At 36.8% G+C, this 16,502-nt stretch overlaps 1 protein-coding gene across 1 annotated transcript in view; it reads left to right on the top strand.

Moving 5' to 3' along the window:
* PTPRK (protein tyrosine phosphatase receptor type K) overlaps positions 1-16,502 on the top strand; it is an 867,169-nt gene that overhangs the window by 302,312 nt on the left and 548,355 nt on the right. Inside the window, exon 3 of the mRNA XM_042781758.1 lies at positions 5,672-5,943. Coding sequence (XP_042637692.1) covers positions 5,672-5,943 — 272 coding nt within the window. The remainder of the gene's footprint in view (positions 1-5,671; positions 5,944-16,502) is intronic.

The raw sequence follows: 16,502 nt of genomic DNA, 5'->3' as shown, positions 1-16,502 counted from the left end.
ACTAGTACCATCCAGGGACACACTTTTTTTTTTTTGTGCCATCCAGGGACACACTTTCCCTGTTAAATTTACTGTATGACTTCTGTCTTCTGATTAGACCCTGGATGAATCAGGTGCTTTCTAAAATGATATGTTCCTCTTATGAGAGAGATAAGAGATACCCATATAAATCATCTGAAAGTTGAACAGAAGCTGTGTATAATTTAGAGGCAGAATCAAAAAAGCAGAAAACAATTTAATGGAGGGCTTCAAGGCAGGGGAAATCCAATATGGGCAAGGGTAGCAGAGGGAAAACAATAGATAAGAAGTGGATAGGCAGTGAGCTTAGGGTAGGCTTTCTGGTAAAGGAGGAAGCTGTCTCTGAGAAGAGAATTACCATAATGTGTGGAGAAAATAGTGGGGGGTTTGTCTGATTGGAGAGGATGGTTTGTGAAGGATACACAGTGGGAGGTAGTGACAAAAGTACTTGGAGGGACAAGATCATAAAGGTTGTAAATAGCAAGCAGCAAAGTTTTTTTTTTAGTTAAAACACACATTCAATGGATTTTGAGTAAGAACTGACTTTAAAAATATTGCCTTAGGATACTAAAGGATATATATAAAGGAGATTTAGAATGTAGTATGGAGACCTGTTTATCATTCATTATTTTCTTTGTGGTTAATTCTGTTTCCTAGTGGTTTAGTTTGTTTGTCAACTTGGCTGGGCCTAGTTGAGTGGCTGGGCAGTTGAATGTAGTTACTTTCTGTGGTGAGATTGGTAATTAACTCCATGGTGGAATCTGTTGGAGCAGCTGAGTAGCTGCTTTGGGTATGCGGTCTTTTTGCTGTATATAAGAAACAGCTTTGGAAACTTTACCTTTGGCACGCTTAGACCCTGCATGTAGCCATGTCATTGTTCAGCAGCCTGCCTTGCTCTGCGAACCTTGGGACTTTCAGTGGACTTGACTGAATGGCCTGCCATGTAGTTTGGTAACATTGGGACTGTGCCCTCTTACTTGCCAACCTTGGGCTTGTCAGCCTCAGCAGCCAGTAGCTGTCTGAATGAAGAAAAGCCTCTAGCTTCGGTGGGCCAGGAGCAGAAGGCAGAGCTGAAGCCCAAAGTTGAGGGGCTTTCACCCACCCCCTAGAGCCTGGCTCTTTGAACTTGAAGTCTCCAAACTATAAGAGAATAAACTCCTGTTTGTTCAAGCCATCCCTCTGGTTGTATAATCTTGTCAGAGCGGCACTAGGTAACCAGAACACTGTTAGTACTTTATTTCTAGAAGTATGGCTTAAATATATTTTAAAAAATATCCTAAAATATGTAAGATAATCCTTAGGACATTATTTATTCATCTACCTATTAGACTATGATGTTTATGAATATTGGGCTTTTTTTTTGTTGTCGTTTCAATAAAAACATCTATTTAGTCCAAGTATTCTCTGGCCCCCTCTCTCTTTTAAGGAATTGAAATAGGAAGTATCTGATTTTTGTATTGTGTTTTTTTGAATGCCAAGATTTTTTGACTCTGTGCAAATAGGATTTATATTAAAAGGCATGAAACCTGTCTTTATTTTCTAAGTGTTTATCATTATTCATTTGATGTTTGTCAGGTAATATAGTTATTCATGTAGTTTCTGTTTTTAAAAAAGTATAAATCTAATGCATATTCATTGTTAAACATTTAAAAATATACATATTCAAAGATAAGAAATTGAAGATGATTATAGTTTCCCCCACAGATAATAATACCCTGTTAATATTTTGCTCAATTTTTTTTCCTACAGTCATATGTGTATGTATGTTTGTGTGTTTATATGTGAATATGTACACATTTACACAAATGTATTTATGTATTTATATTTACTTAACATAAAATAAATATGTTGTTGTTTGCCGTCGAGTCGGCCCCGACTCATAGCGACCCCTCCTTGGGTTTCCAAGGCAGTATCACTACGGAAGTAGGATTGCCCAACCTTCATTCCTAGGAGTGGCTGGTCGGTTTGAACCGCCAGCCTTCTGGTGAGCATTTAAGTGCCTTAGGCACTATGCTACCAGAGCTCCTAAAATAAATATATATTTTTCATAAATAAGGTATTGTTTTACAACCTGCATGTATTGTTTAACATTTTGTAACTATCTTTTATTAAATATCATTCATACCATGACTTAATAACTGCATAAGTTCATTGATCTGATTTTCCATGAGGTTACAATGTCCCTGTTATTGGATAAGGAATTCTGGTGGTGCAGTGGGGAAAGTATTTGGCTGCTAACCAGAATGTCAGTGGTTCAAACCCATTAGCTACTCTGCAGGAGTAGTAAGCTTCCATAAAGATTTATGGACTTGTAAACCCTATGGAGCAGTTCTTCTTTGTCCTGTAGGGTTGCTGTGGGTTGGAATCAACTCAATGGCAGTGGGTTTCAGTTTGTATTATTGGATAATTAAAATATTTCCCATTTTTCCTATATTAAACAGTGCTATGATGAAATGAACATCTCTTTTAGCTATATCTTTGTATATGTGCGTGCTTATGTGGGATGTATTCCTAACTTAGAATTGTTAGATCAGAGGCTATGCATCCCTTGAAGGTTTTTAATAAGATTATTGCCAAATTTCTCTCCAGAAAGGTTACATTTTTTTTTAGTCTTGAGTTATATATTTGAACATTCCATTGCTCAAGACTGTAAAGAATATCTGTAAGGCCACAGTAAAAATGTTGCTTAATTTAAAAGTTTGTGTATGGTGTTTGTGTGAACACTGATAATTTGTTGCTAACAGCCTCAAGAAGAGATGGCTAAATTACAAGTAAATAGTATTAAGCTCTTATTAGAAATCTAAGGAATTATTTAGCTGGAGATGGAACAATAGTAAATAATGTTAAATTATAGCATAAAGAATGAGGGAAATACGTATTAGGGAACATCCTGACACTTACAGAGTTGGTAGTCAGTTATTCTGGGAGACTGCAAAGTAATTTTTAGAAACTGACAAGAATAGCATAGTGTTTTTTATGTTTGGGATGATAGAGATGGAATCTAGTGTTAAACAGGAAGCTACCTCCATGGTGCCTGCTGGGTAAGTTGCAACTATGTCAAGTTAGTAGCCACAAGGGTTTAGATGGCTTTTGGGCGCTATTGCTTATGGCTTCTTCTTCTTTTTTTTTTTTTTCCCCCTAGAACTGTGCCGTAAATGCACCTTATTCCATGAATAATCAAAAAAATCCAGCAATTGTCAGACTGTATTGAAAGAAGCCTATTTAGCAGAAACTTTCTGAAGAAATGAATTATCATTCTATAGAAATGATTTTATTATTTAACTTGCCTTGAATGCACACGAAATACTGAAATAGTTTGGACAAGCGTTTATTTTGGGACATTTATGTTTCTAATGACCCAGGTGGTAATGTCTACAAATTAATATACTTTGTTCATCCCATTCTTTAATAGGAAAATTATTGTAGCTTTAAAGTGAAACTGGCTGAAAATTGCTAAATGGTCTTAATGGTAAATATCATACTATATAATTAAAATGTGAGACAGTGCATATTTAATGGGAGAAAATAACTATTCAAAAGCCAGTATGTCATGTAGAGATCACTACTTTAAAATGGATACTCAGAAGCTAAAATTGTCGGAGGCTTGTAAAAATAATTCAGTGCACTACTGCCATAATTTGATGTTGAAAAACAAAACAAAAACTGCTAAAGCAGTAGAAAAACAGATGATAATGTTATGAAGAATTTGAGGTCCAGTAACTTCAACAACCTCTCCAAGGTCTGGCCTGGGAGTGGTTAAAAGCAGTAGTTGGTCTTATGTGTCAGAGTACGTGTAATGAAAACATCTAACCAAGTCAGCTGTGGATGTAAGAATGTGAGTATATCCAAGAATAGAAACATCTTGCTTCTATAAATTGGGTTCAGATCCAGGAAATCCTGTTAGGAAAAAAAAGTGACATAATTTTTGCAAAAGTACACGTGCACAATTTATACATACATGGACAATTTATACATACATGGACAATTTATTCTATTAAAATACAATATGTGAGAATCGGGAGAAGAAAAATATTCCAGTTTACAGAAGATAATAGGAGTGGGAATCACTATAGGATAGTTACTCTGTACGAGGCTTGGGCTAAAGTATTAGCATATTAAATCTTCACCAAAACTCTGAAACAGAAGGTACCCCACTGAATGGGAGTTGGTCAGATTTGAAATGTTGGTTTCTTATATATTTGAAGGACCCCTGGTGGCACAGTGGTTAAAGTGATTAGTTGCTAACATAAATGTCAGCTTTTCTAACCCACCGGTTGCTTTGTGGCAGAAAGATGTAGCAATCTGCTTCCATAAAGATGTACAGTGTAGGAAGCCTATGAGGGTACAGCGTAGGAAGCCTGTGAGGGTAGTTCTAATTCTGTTGAATAGGGTTACTATGAGTCAGAATCCACTCGTCGACAGTAGGTATATTGTTGAAGTCCATAAGTTTCTCATGATTGGAACCTGATGTTGGAGGTTACTTGACCTCTTTTGACTAGTAGTCAATGAGTGTTTTGCAGTCAATAATAATTAATTAAAAAAAACCTTGCTGCTGTCCAGTTGAAACTGACTCATAGCAACCCCTCCTTGGGTTTCCAAGGTGGTATCTCTATGGAACTAGATTGCCCAGTCTTCCTTCAGAGGAGTGGCTGGTGGGTCTGAACCGCCAGCCTTCTGGTTAGCAGTCAAGTGCCTTAGGCACTATATCACCACAGCTCCCAAGAAATAATACAGAAGTCTGATTAATTTCACAAATTAGTCAGGGAGAGACTGGTTAAGGCTGGTCCAACTATATTAGCGTTTACTCTGTAATGTTTCACGTAATACATTTGATTAAAATTATATTCAAGAAAAACATTTTGTGATAACATTTAGGTTTATCCTGAGCATGATAAATAGGCATATTTAAATTTTTCTGGAATGTGTCTATGCTGAATTCCATGGTAACTTGAAAAAAAAAATTGGTTTTCTGACGAGGACCCTAGAATTCAGGCCTCATTTTTATGCTTCATCACTGCATGACTTTGCCTATAATGCAAAGTTTGTGTATGAGGGCTACGAAGGGGCCACTCTTTGTGTTCTGGGAGTAGTACCATGCCTTCCCATGGCAGATAACCTATGAAAATTGATTAAATTGAAGGGTGGGCAATAAAAAACAAAACAAAACAAACGCACTGCTGTCGAGTCGATCCCGACTCATAGTGACCCCTCCTTGGGTTTTTGTATCATGGGTAAGGAAGATCAACAAAGGATTGTTTTTGTTTGATTTATATTAAAGTAATTCTGTTCAGAAAAATACACATTTTTAGAATGGGACATGGATTTGAGTGGAATTCTACTGACTTTCTCTTTGACTCTGGGTATATCACTAACATTCCTATGCCTTAATTTCCTAAATTGTAAAAGAGGGATAATAACAGGTTGTTGTGGAAACTAAATGGGTCACTTACATGTTCTATGCATGGAGCAATGTCAGTTACTGAGTATTCAGCGCAGCTATTTTCTTGAGAGATATCTGTGGCTCTACTCTAGAAGACATAGTCTTTTTGAGTCAAATTTAATCATTAGAATGGCTTGGAATAATTTCATTATTATTATACATTCCCTTTTCTTATATGTCTCTTTAGCTTTATAATGTATTATGTCATTTCAGGTTCCTATATGATAGTGGATTCCTCAGATCATGACCCTGGAGAAAAAGCCAGACTTCAGCTGCCTACAATGAAGGAGAACGATACTCACTGCATTGATTTCAGTTACCTGTTATATAGCCAGAAAGGGTCGAATCCTGGCACTTTGAATATTTTAGTTAGGGTTAACAAAGGACCTCTTGCCAACCCAATTTGGAACGTGACTGGCTTCACGGGCAGAGATTGGCTTCGGGCTGAGCTAGCAGTGAGCACCTTTTGGCCCAATGAGTATCAGGTAAATCTATGCTTTTGTGGTTTATGTTTTGATGTCATTGAATGTCATTTTATGTGTGGTACTTAGAGATAAATATTCACCCACTAGGAACGAGAGATTGTCTCTTTAGCCCTCTCTCAACTCCATTCTTATGGAAGTGTACAAAATACTTTAGCACAAAATCTTCAAGGTAGAAAAAAGGTCTCTACATAAAGAAAAAAAGTAGATTCAGGTACCAAACTTGTTGGGGTTTGGCAAAAAGCTGTTTATTGACAGGTGTATTTCTTTGGCTCTGTTCTAGAAGAAATAGTCTTTCTGGGTTGGGTGTAATATTCAGACTATTGGCTTCTGACTTCTTGAAAATAATATTTCAAACAGTAACATGAAATAGTGTTTCTGGAAATACTTTATTTTAAGGAGCGTTTTTGAATAATTATTTTCTTGTCAATAAGGTGGGGTATGAAAATAAGTAAATAAACAAAAAGTATATCTAGAGTGGGAATACAGAGTCTGATTAATTCTGCAAAAGGGTCAAGTTTATTAGAGTTTTCTCTCCTAATACTCCACCTACTACACAGTAGACATAAGAAAAGCTGTTCACAATGGCTGTCCCCCCCAATATTCTAATCTAATTAAGATTAAACCACACAATTAATAGTGTCAATACTTTAAGTTTTGGGTCAGTGAGTTTAAAAAAAGTCCATTTACCAGTATGGAGCGTTGCTCAATAACCCTCCTTGTAGAAGTTCAGCATGTGAAAGTAGGAAGTCATCATTTTTAAAGCTCTTTTTGCATTTGACCTTGAGATTTAAACTGAAAATAATTAGTTATTTGTAGCTTATTATGGAACCTTAATGAGAATACGTGAATGTATTCTGTATTATGGTCAGTAAGTTTATAAGCTAATAACATTTTCATTTCTGCTTTTTAAAAATGAGCTATTTCTTCAGGTTAGGCTTCTCTTTATTTCTGAAAACAAAAAGAAATGCAAAAAATTATGTATTGTTGTGATTGCTTTGTCTTGTGTTGGTTTTTCTATTGTACTTACTTCATATTTACTTACTTCATAGGCATGGTTCCAAAAGGCAAGGTTCTTGGATTATATGTTTGTTGGGATTTAAATGGATTTTCATAAAGTCCTGGTTGATGCCATTGTTCCTAAACAGAAGTGTGTTTTTCGTTGGTCCGGGGAAGCCATCTGCTTCACAAGAGCCCGCAGCTTTGGAAAGGATGCATATGTAGTAGGTGGGTGGGTGAGCGTGTGGAACTAGTGCCTAAGTGATGTCAGCCACATCAGTGGGCTTGTCTCTGACAATCAGTGGGTTGATGGCCTTCATCAGTGGGTCACCCTCACAACTCATTGTCATTATACTGACTTTGTGAGAATCTGTCATTGGAGCTTAACATAATACTGAAAAGAAATAGCTCTGATTCACCAGGATAAAGCTGTCAACTAATTTATTCTTCCTAAAGCAAAATAAAACTCCCCAGAATAACAGTCTCGCAAAATCATTAAAAATGCAAGTTCTAGAGTCAGGTTGTTATTTGCTACCTGGGTTGATTATTTTTTTATAGAATCAAGCTATTAATTTCACTTTTAAAACAACAACAAAAACAAAGCAGAGAAGTAGATTTTTATAATTCCAAAAAGTAATGTATGTGTGGAGTCATTTTTCTGTTCTTTTCTAACTAATAAGTGGCATAAATATTTTTCTAAGTTTTTGTAAGATCTGTCTTTCAATCATAGATGTTAATTAATAACATCATGCTGTTGACATGAAGGCATCTCACCAGATTTCCGCACAGATTTTCCTTTTACAGAACAGATTTCCACAGTGTTCGCTTCAATGGTGAGATGCAATGCTTAGAACTAAAATGAATGCTTCTTTTGTACTGTCTCATTTTGCGTGACAAAGCTCTCTAGGTTATATGTGCTTCTGGTATATTTAAGCACGCAGGGCAGAAACTGTCCATACATGTTTTAATGAAGCTGCTGGTGTATTTTTGGAGATCTGTTGGCACAGTGGTTAAAGCCTTCAGCTGCCAACTGAAAGGTCAGCAGTTTGAACCCACCAGCCCTTCTGTGGGAGAAAAATGTGGCAGTCTGCTTTCATAAAGATGTACAGCCTTGGAAACCCTATCGGGCAATTTTCCCTTGTCCTATAGAGTCACTAAGAGTCAGAAACAACTCGACAACAGTGGTTTTTGTTTTTGTTTTTTTTTTGAATTGTCAGACCTATGGACAGATGTCTCTTTTTTGCAGTTTAAAATTTGTGCTATAAATTATTTCTTAAGTGATTATTTTGCTTCCCCATCTTTTTCCTTAATCTGCAAAACTTAACAATCAGTGAAAGCAAGTTACAGAGTATTTTTTATTCATGTGCTTAAGTGCTCAATAAATTACATGATTGATGTTTTTATTGATTCAGTCATTTAGATACATAGTTGTACCTGTACATCAATTATTAGAAACAACCAGCCTGACATAAAATTTAGTTACGTAGCATTTTGGCTATTAGGAAATAACATGAAGAACTTTTGACTATTGCAGAATCTTTATGGATTTTTAAATTAAAATATAGTCATTGTACTGTACTAACATCAGAAATGCTAATGTTTTTTATTCTTAAAGAAGCACTGCATTTTTTTTTTCTTTTCCTCAAACTTTAGATTAGTGGAGTTATGATATGCATAGAAATAATTCTCCTTGTTACTAGTTTTGCACCTTTTATTCTCCAGAGGATTTACACTCCCTTCAAAATTTCTACTTTAACACTTTGTTATTATCTCATTTTCTTGTTATCTTTTCTTATACTGTATTCCTGTCTTTTCTTTTAAGAAGGTAATTTCATTTGCTTGAGCCATTTCTTATCTGACCTTGCCTCTAACTCATCTTATTCTCACCGAAAAATAAACAAAAAGGAATCAAAAGGAAGTAGTCCCAGAATGCTACTACATTTCATTAATTTAGGATAATTTCTTTATAATAATTACACACTCCTGGAAGTGGGGAAAAATAATCCTCTCTGACCAAGATCCTTTCTTGTCTTTTCCATCTTTGTTGGGAACTCAGATTCTGACACAGACATAGAATATCTTTGGTATGATTTGCTCTTCCCATCAGCCCAGATGCCTAAACATTGTGTAACCACATAGTTGATTGATGTGGTAATTCATTCATTTATGCTGTGGACTAGTTGATAATGAAGAAATACCTGTTTTTAACCTATAACAGTTTGACATCAGATTAGAATAGTGAGCAAAATAATATATATGAAATGAAGTAAAGGCAAAATTGCCCTTTAAGTAATAAATCTTGGTTTTGACAAATCAAGAGAGGCCACATGAATTCTCGGATCAGTCTGCCTGAGTTGTATCTCGACTCTGCTGTTTATCTGCTGTATAGTTTTGGGCACATTCCTTAATCTCTTCCTAGTTGCCTTGCCTATTATATGTAGATCACAATACTACCTAATTTACTGGGTTGTTGTGATTATTAAATGAATTCATATATGTAAATTATTTGGAAATGTGTCTGACACATAGTATATATTTACCATAAAACTATATAATAGGTAAATATAAAAGCCACAAAACATATTATATGCTTGTCTGTGAAGTTGTCAGTTCCTGGGTGTAAGAGATTGGGAAAATAAAACAAAAACCAAAGCAAACGAACTTTCTCTCCCTCTCCCTCCCCTCCCCTTTCCTTCCCTTTCTTTCCTCTTGTGGGCAACAAGCCCTTCTACTATGTATATATTTTTCTACCTTCTGAGGAGTGGCTGGTGGCTTTGAACTGCCAGCCTTCTGGTTAGCAGTCAAATGCCTTAGGCACTACACCACCAGAGCTCCTAAGAAAACTTCTGTCTCTCCCTTTCCTTTCCTCCCCTCCCTCCCCTCCCCTTTCTTTGCTCTGTGGTCAATGAGCCCTTCTATGTATACATTTTTCCTCACGATTTCAATAGCTTCAATTAAATAGAAAAAAAAAATATTACAGCATGATTTATGTTACATGGACAAATAAAGCCATTCATAGTTAAGATCACAGACTAGCTCTGCGAGCAGGAAAATAGCTGTTGGACCTAAGTGTGGCTGCTTTTTTGATGCCTTTATTCTTTGTCTAGTTCACCACTTGGTAGTAATGATAAAGACTGTGAGTTATGCTGAGTGAAATAAGTCAATCACAGAAAGACAAATATTGTATGAGTCCATTATGGTAAAAAGTCAACGACAGATTTACACAGGGAAGAAAATTTTCTTTGTTGGTTCCCAAGAAGGGGAAGGGAGGAGAAAGGAGGGAAAATAGGTAATTAAGGGACAGGTTTTATATGGCTGAAGAGAAATGCAATATAATACAAATGTTTGTGACTAGCACAGTAACACTAAGGAGAAGGTAAACATGGAGAGTTGCACAAGAGGTACAGAAAATAAAGGCAAATGAAAAAAATTGTGGCTAATGACAGGGAAGGTGAGTTGTGCTTAGAGATAGTTAAGTTTGATAGTTGTACATTTTGCCTATAAAATATCTTTATTACTGAAGGTTCTGTAAGAAAAGCAGCTTAATGTTTGTCTGTTTGGAGCCTTCTAGTCCCTTACCACTTTTCCCCTAGAAAATTTTATTTTTTACATATTTTATCATTCAGGGTTTCTTGGGAATGCAATGATATTCTCATGGGACAGTAGAATAAAGTATGTTTAAATTTCAATGTATTATTTACAAAGGGTAGAGCTTATAATTCTCAGTGGAGCACCAGTAAGAAAAAAAACAGGCCTTGATTCCTTGTAGAAGGTATATGTAAGAAATACACTTTAGGGGTAGGAGCAGGGTGCACTGTAAACTTTGATTTCCTCTCAGTTCATGTTGTCAGTATCTAACAACTGAAATATAAGCCTTCTGTACATACCTAGGTTTCCATAATAATTATAAACTCAAACTCACTGTCATTGAATCGGATATGACTCATAGCGACCTTTCCTTGAGTTTCTGAGATGGTATCACTACGGAAATAGATTGCCCAACCTTCCTTCTGAGGAGTGGGAGGTGGGTGTGAACCACCAGCCTTCTGGTTAGCAGTCAGATGCCTTAGGCACTATGCTACCAGAGCTCCAATAATAATCATGTTGTTGTTGTTGTTGTTATATGCCAGCGAGTCGGACCCGACTCATAGCGACCCCTCCTTGGGTTTCCGAGGCAGTATCACTATGGAAGTAGGATTGCCCAACCTTCCTTCCGAGGAGTGGCTGGTGGGTTTGAACCACCAGCCTTCTGGTTAGCAGTCAAGTACCTTAGGTACTATGCTACCAGTATTTTCTAATTTAATACCCACAATAAATATTATTGTTTATTCTGTATTTTATTATTCTTTATTGTTTCTAAATAAATGTACTTTTTATTATTCAGGTAATACTAGTACATATTTTAAACCATAAACAATATGTATACATATACATACACATATACATATACATATACACACACACATATATACATGCATATGCTCATAAAGAAAATTCAGATATATTTCAATTTCTAATTTTCTTATATGTTTGTTCAAATGATTTACAGGAATTTTAGTCACAAAATCCTATCAAAATCTGGAGTGCTATGATAGTCAGAACTTTTAGTATTGGACTAAAGTTTGTAAAAGTACCTTATTTTATATTGTCTTTACATTCTAATTTCTACTTCAGCTCTGTTACCCACTCTGAGGTTAATCTTTTCCCAACTACTTTAGAAAGCTAGTAAGAAATTCATAATTAACGTAATAAGCATGGAATTGCTGTCCAGAATACCTCCCATACTATCGCTTTAATTTTCTTTTTATGAACACATTCCTAAATTTTGTGATTCTTTATTTAAAAAAAGAGAAAGTGTTAAAATTTCACCTCAGTGAAAGCAAATCTATTATTTTTAATAAAATAATTTATTATAGGAAATAAACTTTGCGGAAACTTAGACAAAGAGTTTCCATGTTCTTAAACCATGAAACGTCAATTATCCTATACACTTTTGATAGTTTTCAAAATATCTGTCAAGCTGTTGGCAAGTGCCAGTAGAGTTTTTTGATAGGCAACTTAGGTGCTGGTAGTTTCTCTAGTTTATTGAAGAGCAACTCAACTGCTTTAAATACCACATATCAGAGGTTAGTATTGGTTTCCATTGTAGAAATGTGGGGGCTTGATTTATGTTCTTGTATAAGTATAGAAACATCCCATATTATACAGAGGTGAGTGATAGGGTTGTATATGTTGCTGTTGTTGTTGTTATGTACCGTCGAGTCGGACCCGACTCATAGCGACCCCTCCTTGGGTTTCAGAGGCAGTATCACTACGGAAGTACATTGCTCAACCTTCCTTCCAAAGACTGGCTGGTGGGTTTGAACCTCCAGCCTTCTGGTTAGCAGTCAAATACCTTGGGTACTATGCTACCAGAGCTCCTAGACTTGTATATTGGGACAGATTTATTCTTTGTGTTTTCTTCTCTCTGATCAAATACTTGCTCATGTAATTGGTTGAGATTCCAGAAATCTTTCCAAAGATTATTGAACAATAATAATAATTTTTTAAAAATCTAGTTTGTTTTTTAAAAGGGACTAGTACTGCTGCAGGACCTCTGATAGCATAGTGCCTAAGGTACTTAACTGCTAACCAGAAGGCTGGTAGTTCAAACCCACCAGCCACTCTTTGGAAGGAAGATTGGGCAATCTACTTCCATAGTGATACTGCCTTGGAAACCCAAGGACGGGTCGCTCTGAGTAGGGTCCGACTCGATGGCACATAACAACACAACAATAGTAGTGCTGCATGAAAGCCTTGATCACAAAATAATTTAGATGTGGCTCCTGTAAAACATCTAACTTTGTATAAATTATCTCATTAGTCTTGTCTATATGAATTAACAGAATATTATGGGGAAAAAAGCTAACCCAATGAATTTTGATCCATTAGATTTTATTATTTAGTATTTCATACTTTAACTTTGTTTTTGTCAAAGTTTATAGAAACCATTCTGACAGTAGTTTCTTATTCAGTTTAGGTCTAATTCATGAGTATATATAGAATGACAGATTGCATCTATTCTAACCATATTTTAGCTTATGATTTTATATATATAGAGAGAGAGAGGCTCAGGTAGCATAGTGCCTAATGTACTTGACTGTTAACCAGAAGGCTGCCACTCCTCGGAAAGAAGATGGGACAATCTACTTCCGTAGTGATACTGCCTTGGAAATCCAAGGAGGGGTCGCTATGAGTCAGGTCCGACTTGACGGCACATAACAACAACGTATATATATATAAGCTCTGGTGGTAGTACCTAAGGCATTTGATTGCTAACCAGAAGGTTGGCAGTTCAAACCCACCAGCCACTTCACAGAAGGAAGACTGGGCAATCTACTTCCATAAAGATATACTGCCTCAGATACCCTAAGGGGGTCACTATGAGTTGGAATCTACTTGATGGCTGTGAGTTAGGGTGATATATGTGTGTGTGTGTACATATATATATATATATATATATATATATATATATATGAAGGACATTATCTTGTTTTACCACATTTAGAAGGGGAATTTCTTCAGGTTAAATTATCTTTGCTTTATCAAGTTCTAGAAATCCTATCAAGAATGAGCTGACCAGGCCCCTTATAATTCTCAGGGCTGGGGAAAATGATGCAAAAATTCATGTGCTTAAGCACTCACTGCTTAGAACCTTCACAATGTGAACTGGGCTATATTGCAGTTTGTGATGTTGATATTAATACTTGTGAAAAGCATTCTAGTTTAAAAACAAGAATTAATATGTAAATGTAAGTTTTATTAGTGCTTTTGAACCTTATATTCTATCATTTTCCTATTCTGTAATCAGTCATCCTATTTTCTGCTTAGCCTTGTTTGCAGGGTGCTATGGGGAGTAAATTTCATAATTTAAATAAATTATAATAGTGAAGTATAGATAAATTAGCATGGAGATTAAGAGAATAAAGATTACTTTTCCTGGCAGAGGATTGAGGGAAAACTTCATGGTGCAGTAATTGATTCTTGCTTTATGTCTTGAGGATTGGTGGGGATTGATCAATGTCTCAAAGACTTTCAAGGGAAAGTTACAAAGGCCAAGTGATTGCAAATTTTCGTAGATATTGGTGACCTATTAACTGATCTGTTTAGTTTAGTTCTGTTTGTTAGACGGGTGATAACATTTGAATCCATCTAACAAATTTGCTGATTATTGCCCATAATTTGTATTTTGTGTTTAATTTTTTTCCTTGAGATTTTTGAATCATTCCAAAGTTGTTTTGTTTGCTTGTTTTTATTAATTGTAGTGAGTATATAAAGCAATACATACATGATAATATTATATAAAATAATACATTAAAAATACATAGTCTATATGCACTAGACAAAGCTGCTGCTAAAGACCTCTTTAAAATGTTAAGGACTAAAGGTGTCATTTTGAAGACTAAGGTGGGCCTATCCAAGCCATAGTATTTTTAAGCATCTCATGTATATGTGAAAGTGGAAAATGAATAAAGAAGACTGAAGACGAGTTGATGGCTTTGAATTGTAGTGTTGGAGAGGAAACTGAAAATAACATGGACTACCACAAAAATGAACATATCTGTCTTTGAAGAAGTGCAGATGGAATGTTCCTTAGAAGCAAGAATGGCTAGACTTTGTGTCATCTAAGTTAGTCACTCTTGGACCCAGCATGTACCTGAGTCTTCATTTGTCAGAAGAGACCAGTATAAAGAAGGATATCATGGTAGTTATGGTTATGTGTCAGCAAGGGAAATTAGGAAGGTAGTACATCAGGGTTGTATCCTTTCACCATACTTACTCAGTCTGTATGCTAAGCAAATAATCCAAGAAGCTAGACTATATGAAGAAGAACATGACTTCAGGTTTGGAGTAAGGCTCATTAACAACCTGAGATATGCAGATGACACAACTTTGCTTGCTAAAGAGAAGACGACTTGGAACAGTTACTAACGAAGATTGAAGACTAAAGATTGAAGTGTGCAGATGGATTACACCTCAATAAAAAGAAAACAAAAATCTTTACAACTGGACCAATAAGCTGCCTCACGATAAATGGAGAAAAGATTGAAGTTGTCAAAGACTTCATATTACTTGGTTCTACAATCAACACCAATGGAAGCAGCAGTCAAGATATCAGATGATGTATTGCATTGAGCAAATCTGTTGCAAAAGATGTCTTTCAAGTTGCTGAAGAAAATACTTCTTTGAAGACTAAGTGTGGCTAACCTAAGCCATGGTATTTTCAATCACTTCATATACATGTGAGAATTGGACAGTGAATAAAGAAGACCAAAAAATAGTTCTTGCTTTTGAGTTGTGGTGCTGGTAAAGAATGCTGCAAGTACCTTGCACTGCTGAAATAGCTAACAGATCTGTCCTGGAGGAGGTGCAGCCGGAATGCTCCTTGGAAGTGAGAATGGCCAGGCTTTGTCTTACCTACTTTGTTCATGTTGTCAGAAGGGACCATTCCCTGGAGAAGGATGTCATGCTTGGTAGGGTGGAGGGTCAATGAAAGAGATGAAGGCCCTCAACAAGGTAGATTGGCATGGTGGCTGCAGCGATGGGCTCACATGTAGCAGGGATCGTGAGGCTGGCACAGGACCAAGGCAGCATGTTGTTCTGTGCATAACGTTGCTGTGAGTCAGAGATGTCTCGATGGCACATACAACAACAAGAACAAAGTTATGTGTCACCTTGGCTGGGCCTGATTTTCGAGTGGCTGGACAGCTGGTTGTAGATATTCCCCATGATGAGACTGGCAATCAAATCCATGGTGGAGTCTGCTGCAAGCAGCTGAAACCAAAACAAAAAAAACCCCAAACTCACTGCTGTCGAATGGGATCCAATTCATAGTGACCTCTCCTTGGGATTCCAGTGTGGTATATTACGGAAATAGATTGCCTAATCCTCCTTTTGAGGAGTCGCTGGTGGGTTTCAACTTCCAGCCTTCTGTTAGCAGTCAAATGCCTTAGGCACTATGCCACCAGAGCTCCTGCAAGCAGCCGAGTAGCTGCTTTAGGGAGGTAGTCTGTTTCCGGAGAAGCATTGGAAATGGTCTACAGCTTTTTGGCACTCTTGGACCCAGCGTGTACCTGAGTCTTATTTACCAGCCTGACATGTTTCCTGCTGATCTGGAGACTGTCTCTGTACTTGAATTAGTGGCCCACTGTGTAGTTTGGTAATATTGGCACTGTGCCACTTTATTTGTCGACCTTGGGCTTGTCAACCTCAGTAGATAGCAGCTGTCTGAGTGAAGAGACAACTCTAGCTCCAGTGGGCTGGGAGCAAGAGGCAAAGCTGAAGCCCAAGTTCAAGGGGTTTTCACTCAGCCCCTGTTGTTGTTGTTAAGTGCCGTCGAGTTGTTTCCTACTCATAGCGACCCCATGCACAGCAGAACGAAACACTGCCCAATCCCGCGCCAGCCCCACAATCCCTGCTATACTTGATCCCATCATCGCAGCCACCGTATCAATCCATCTCCTTGAAGGCCTCCCCCTCTTTCGTCGACCCTCCACCCTACCAAGCATGACATCCTTCTCCAG

Source organism: Orycteropus afer, unplaced genomic scaffold, assembly GCF_000298275.1.
Source record: "Orycteropus afer afer isolate SDZICR_OR568_19922 unplaced genomic scaffold, OryAfe1.0 scaffold00167, whole genome shotgun sequence".
Classification (NCBI taxonomy): domain Eukaryota; kingdom Metazoa; phylum Chordata; class Mammalia; order Tubulidentata; family Orycteropodidae; genus Orycteropus; species Orycteropus afer.
This window is presented reverse-complemented; position numbering and strand designations above follow the sequence as displayed.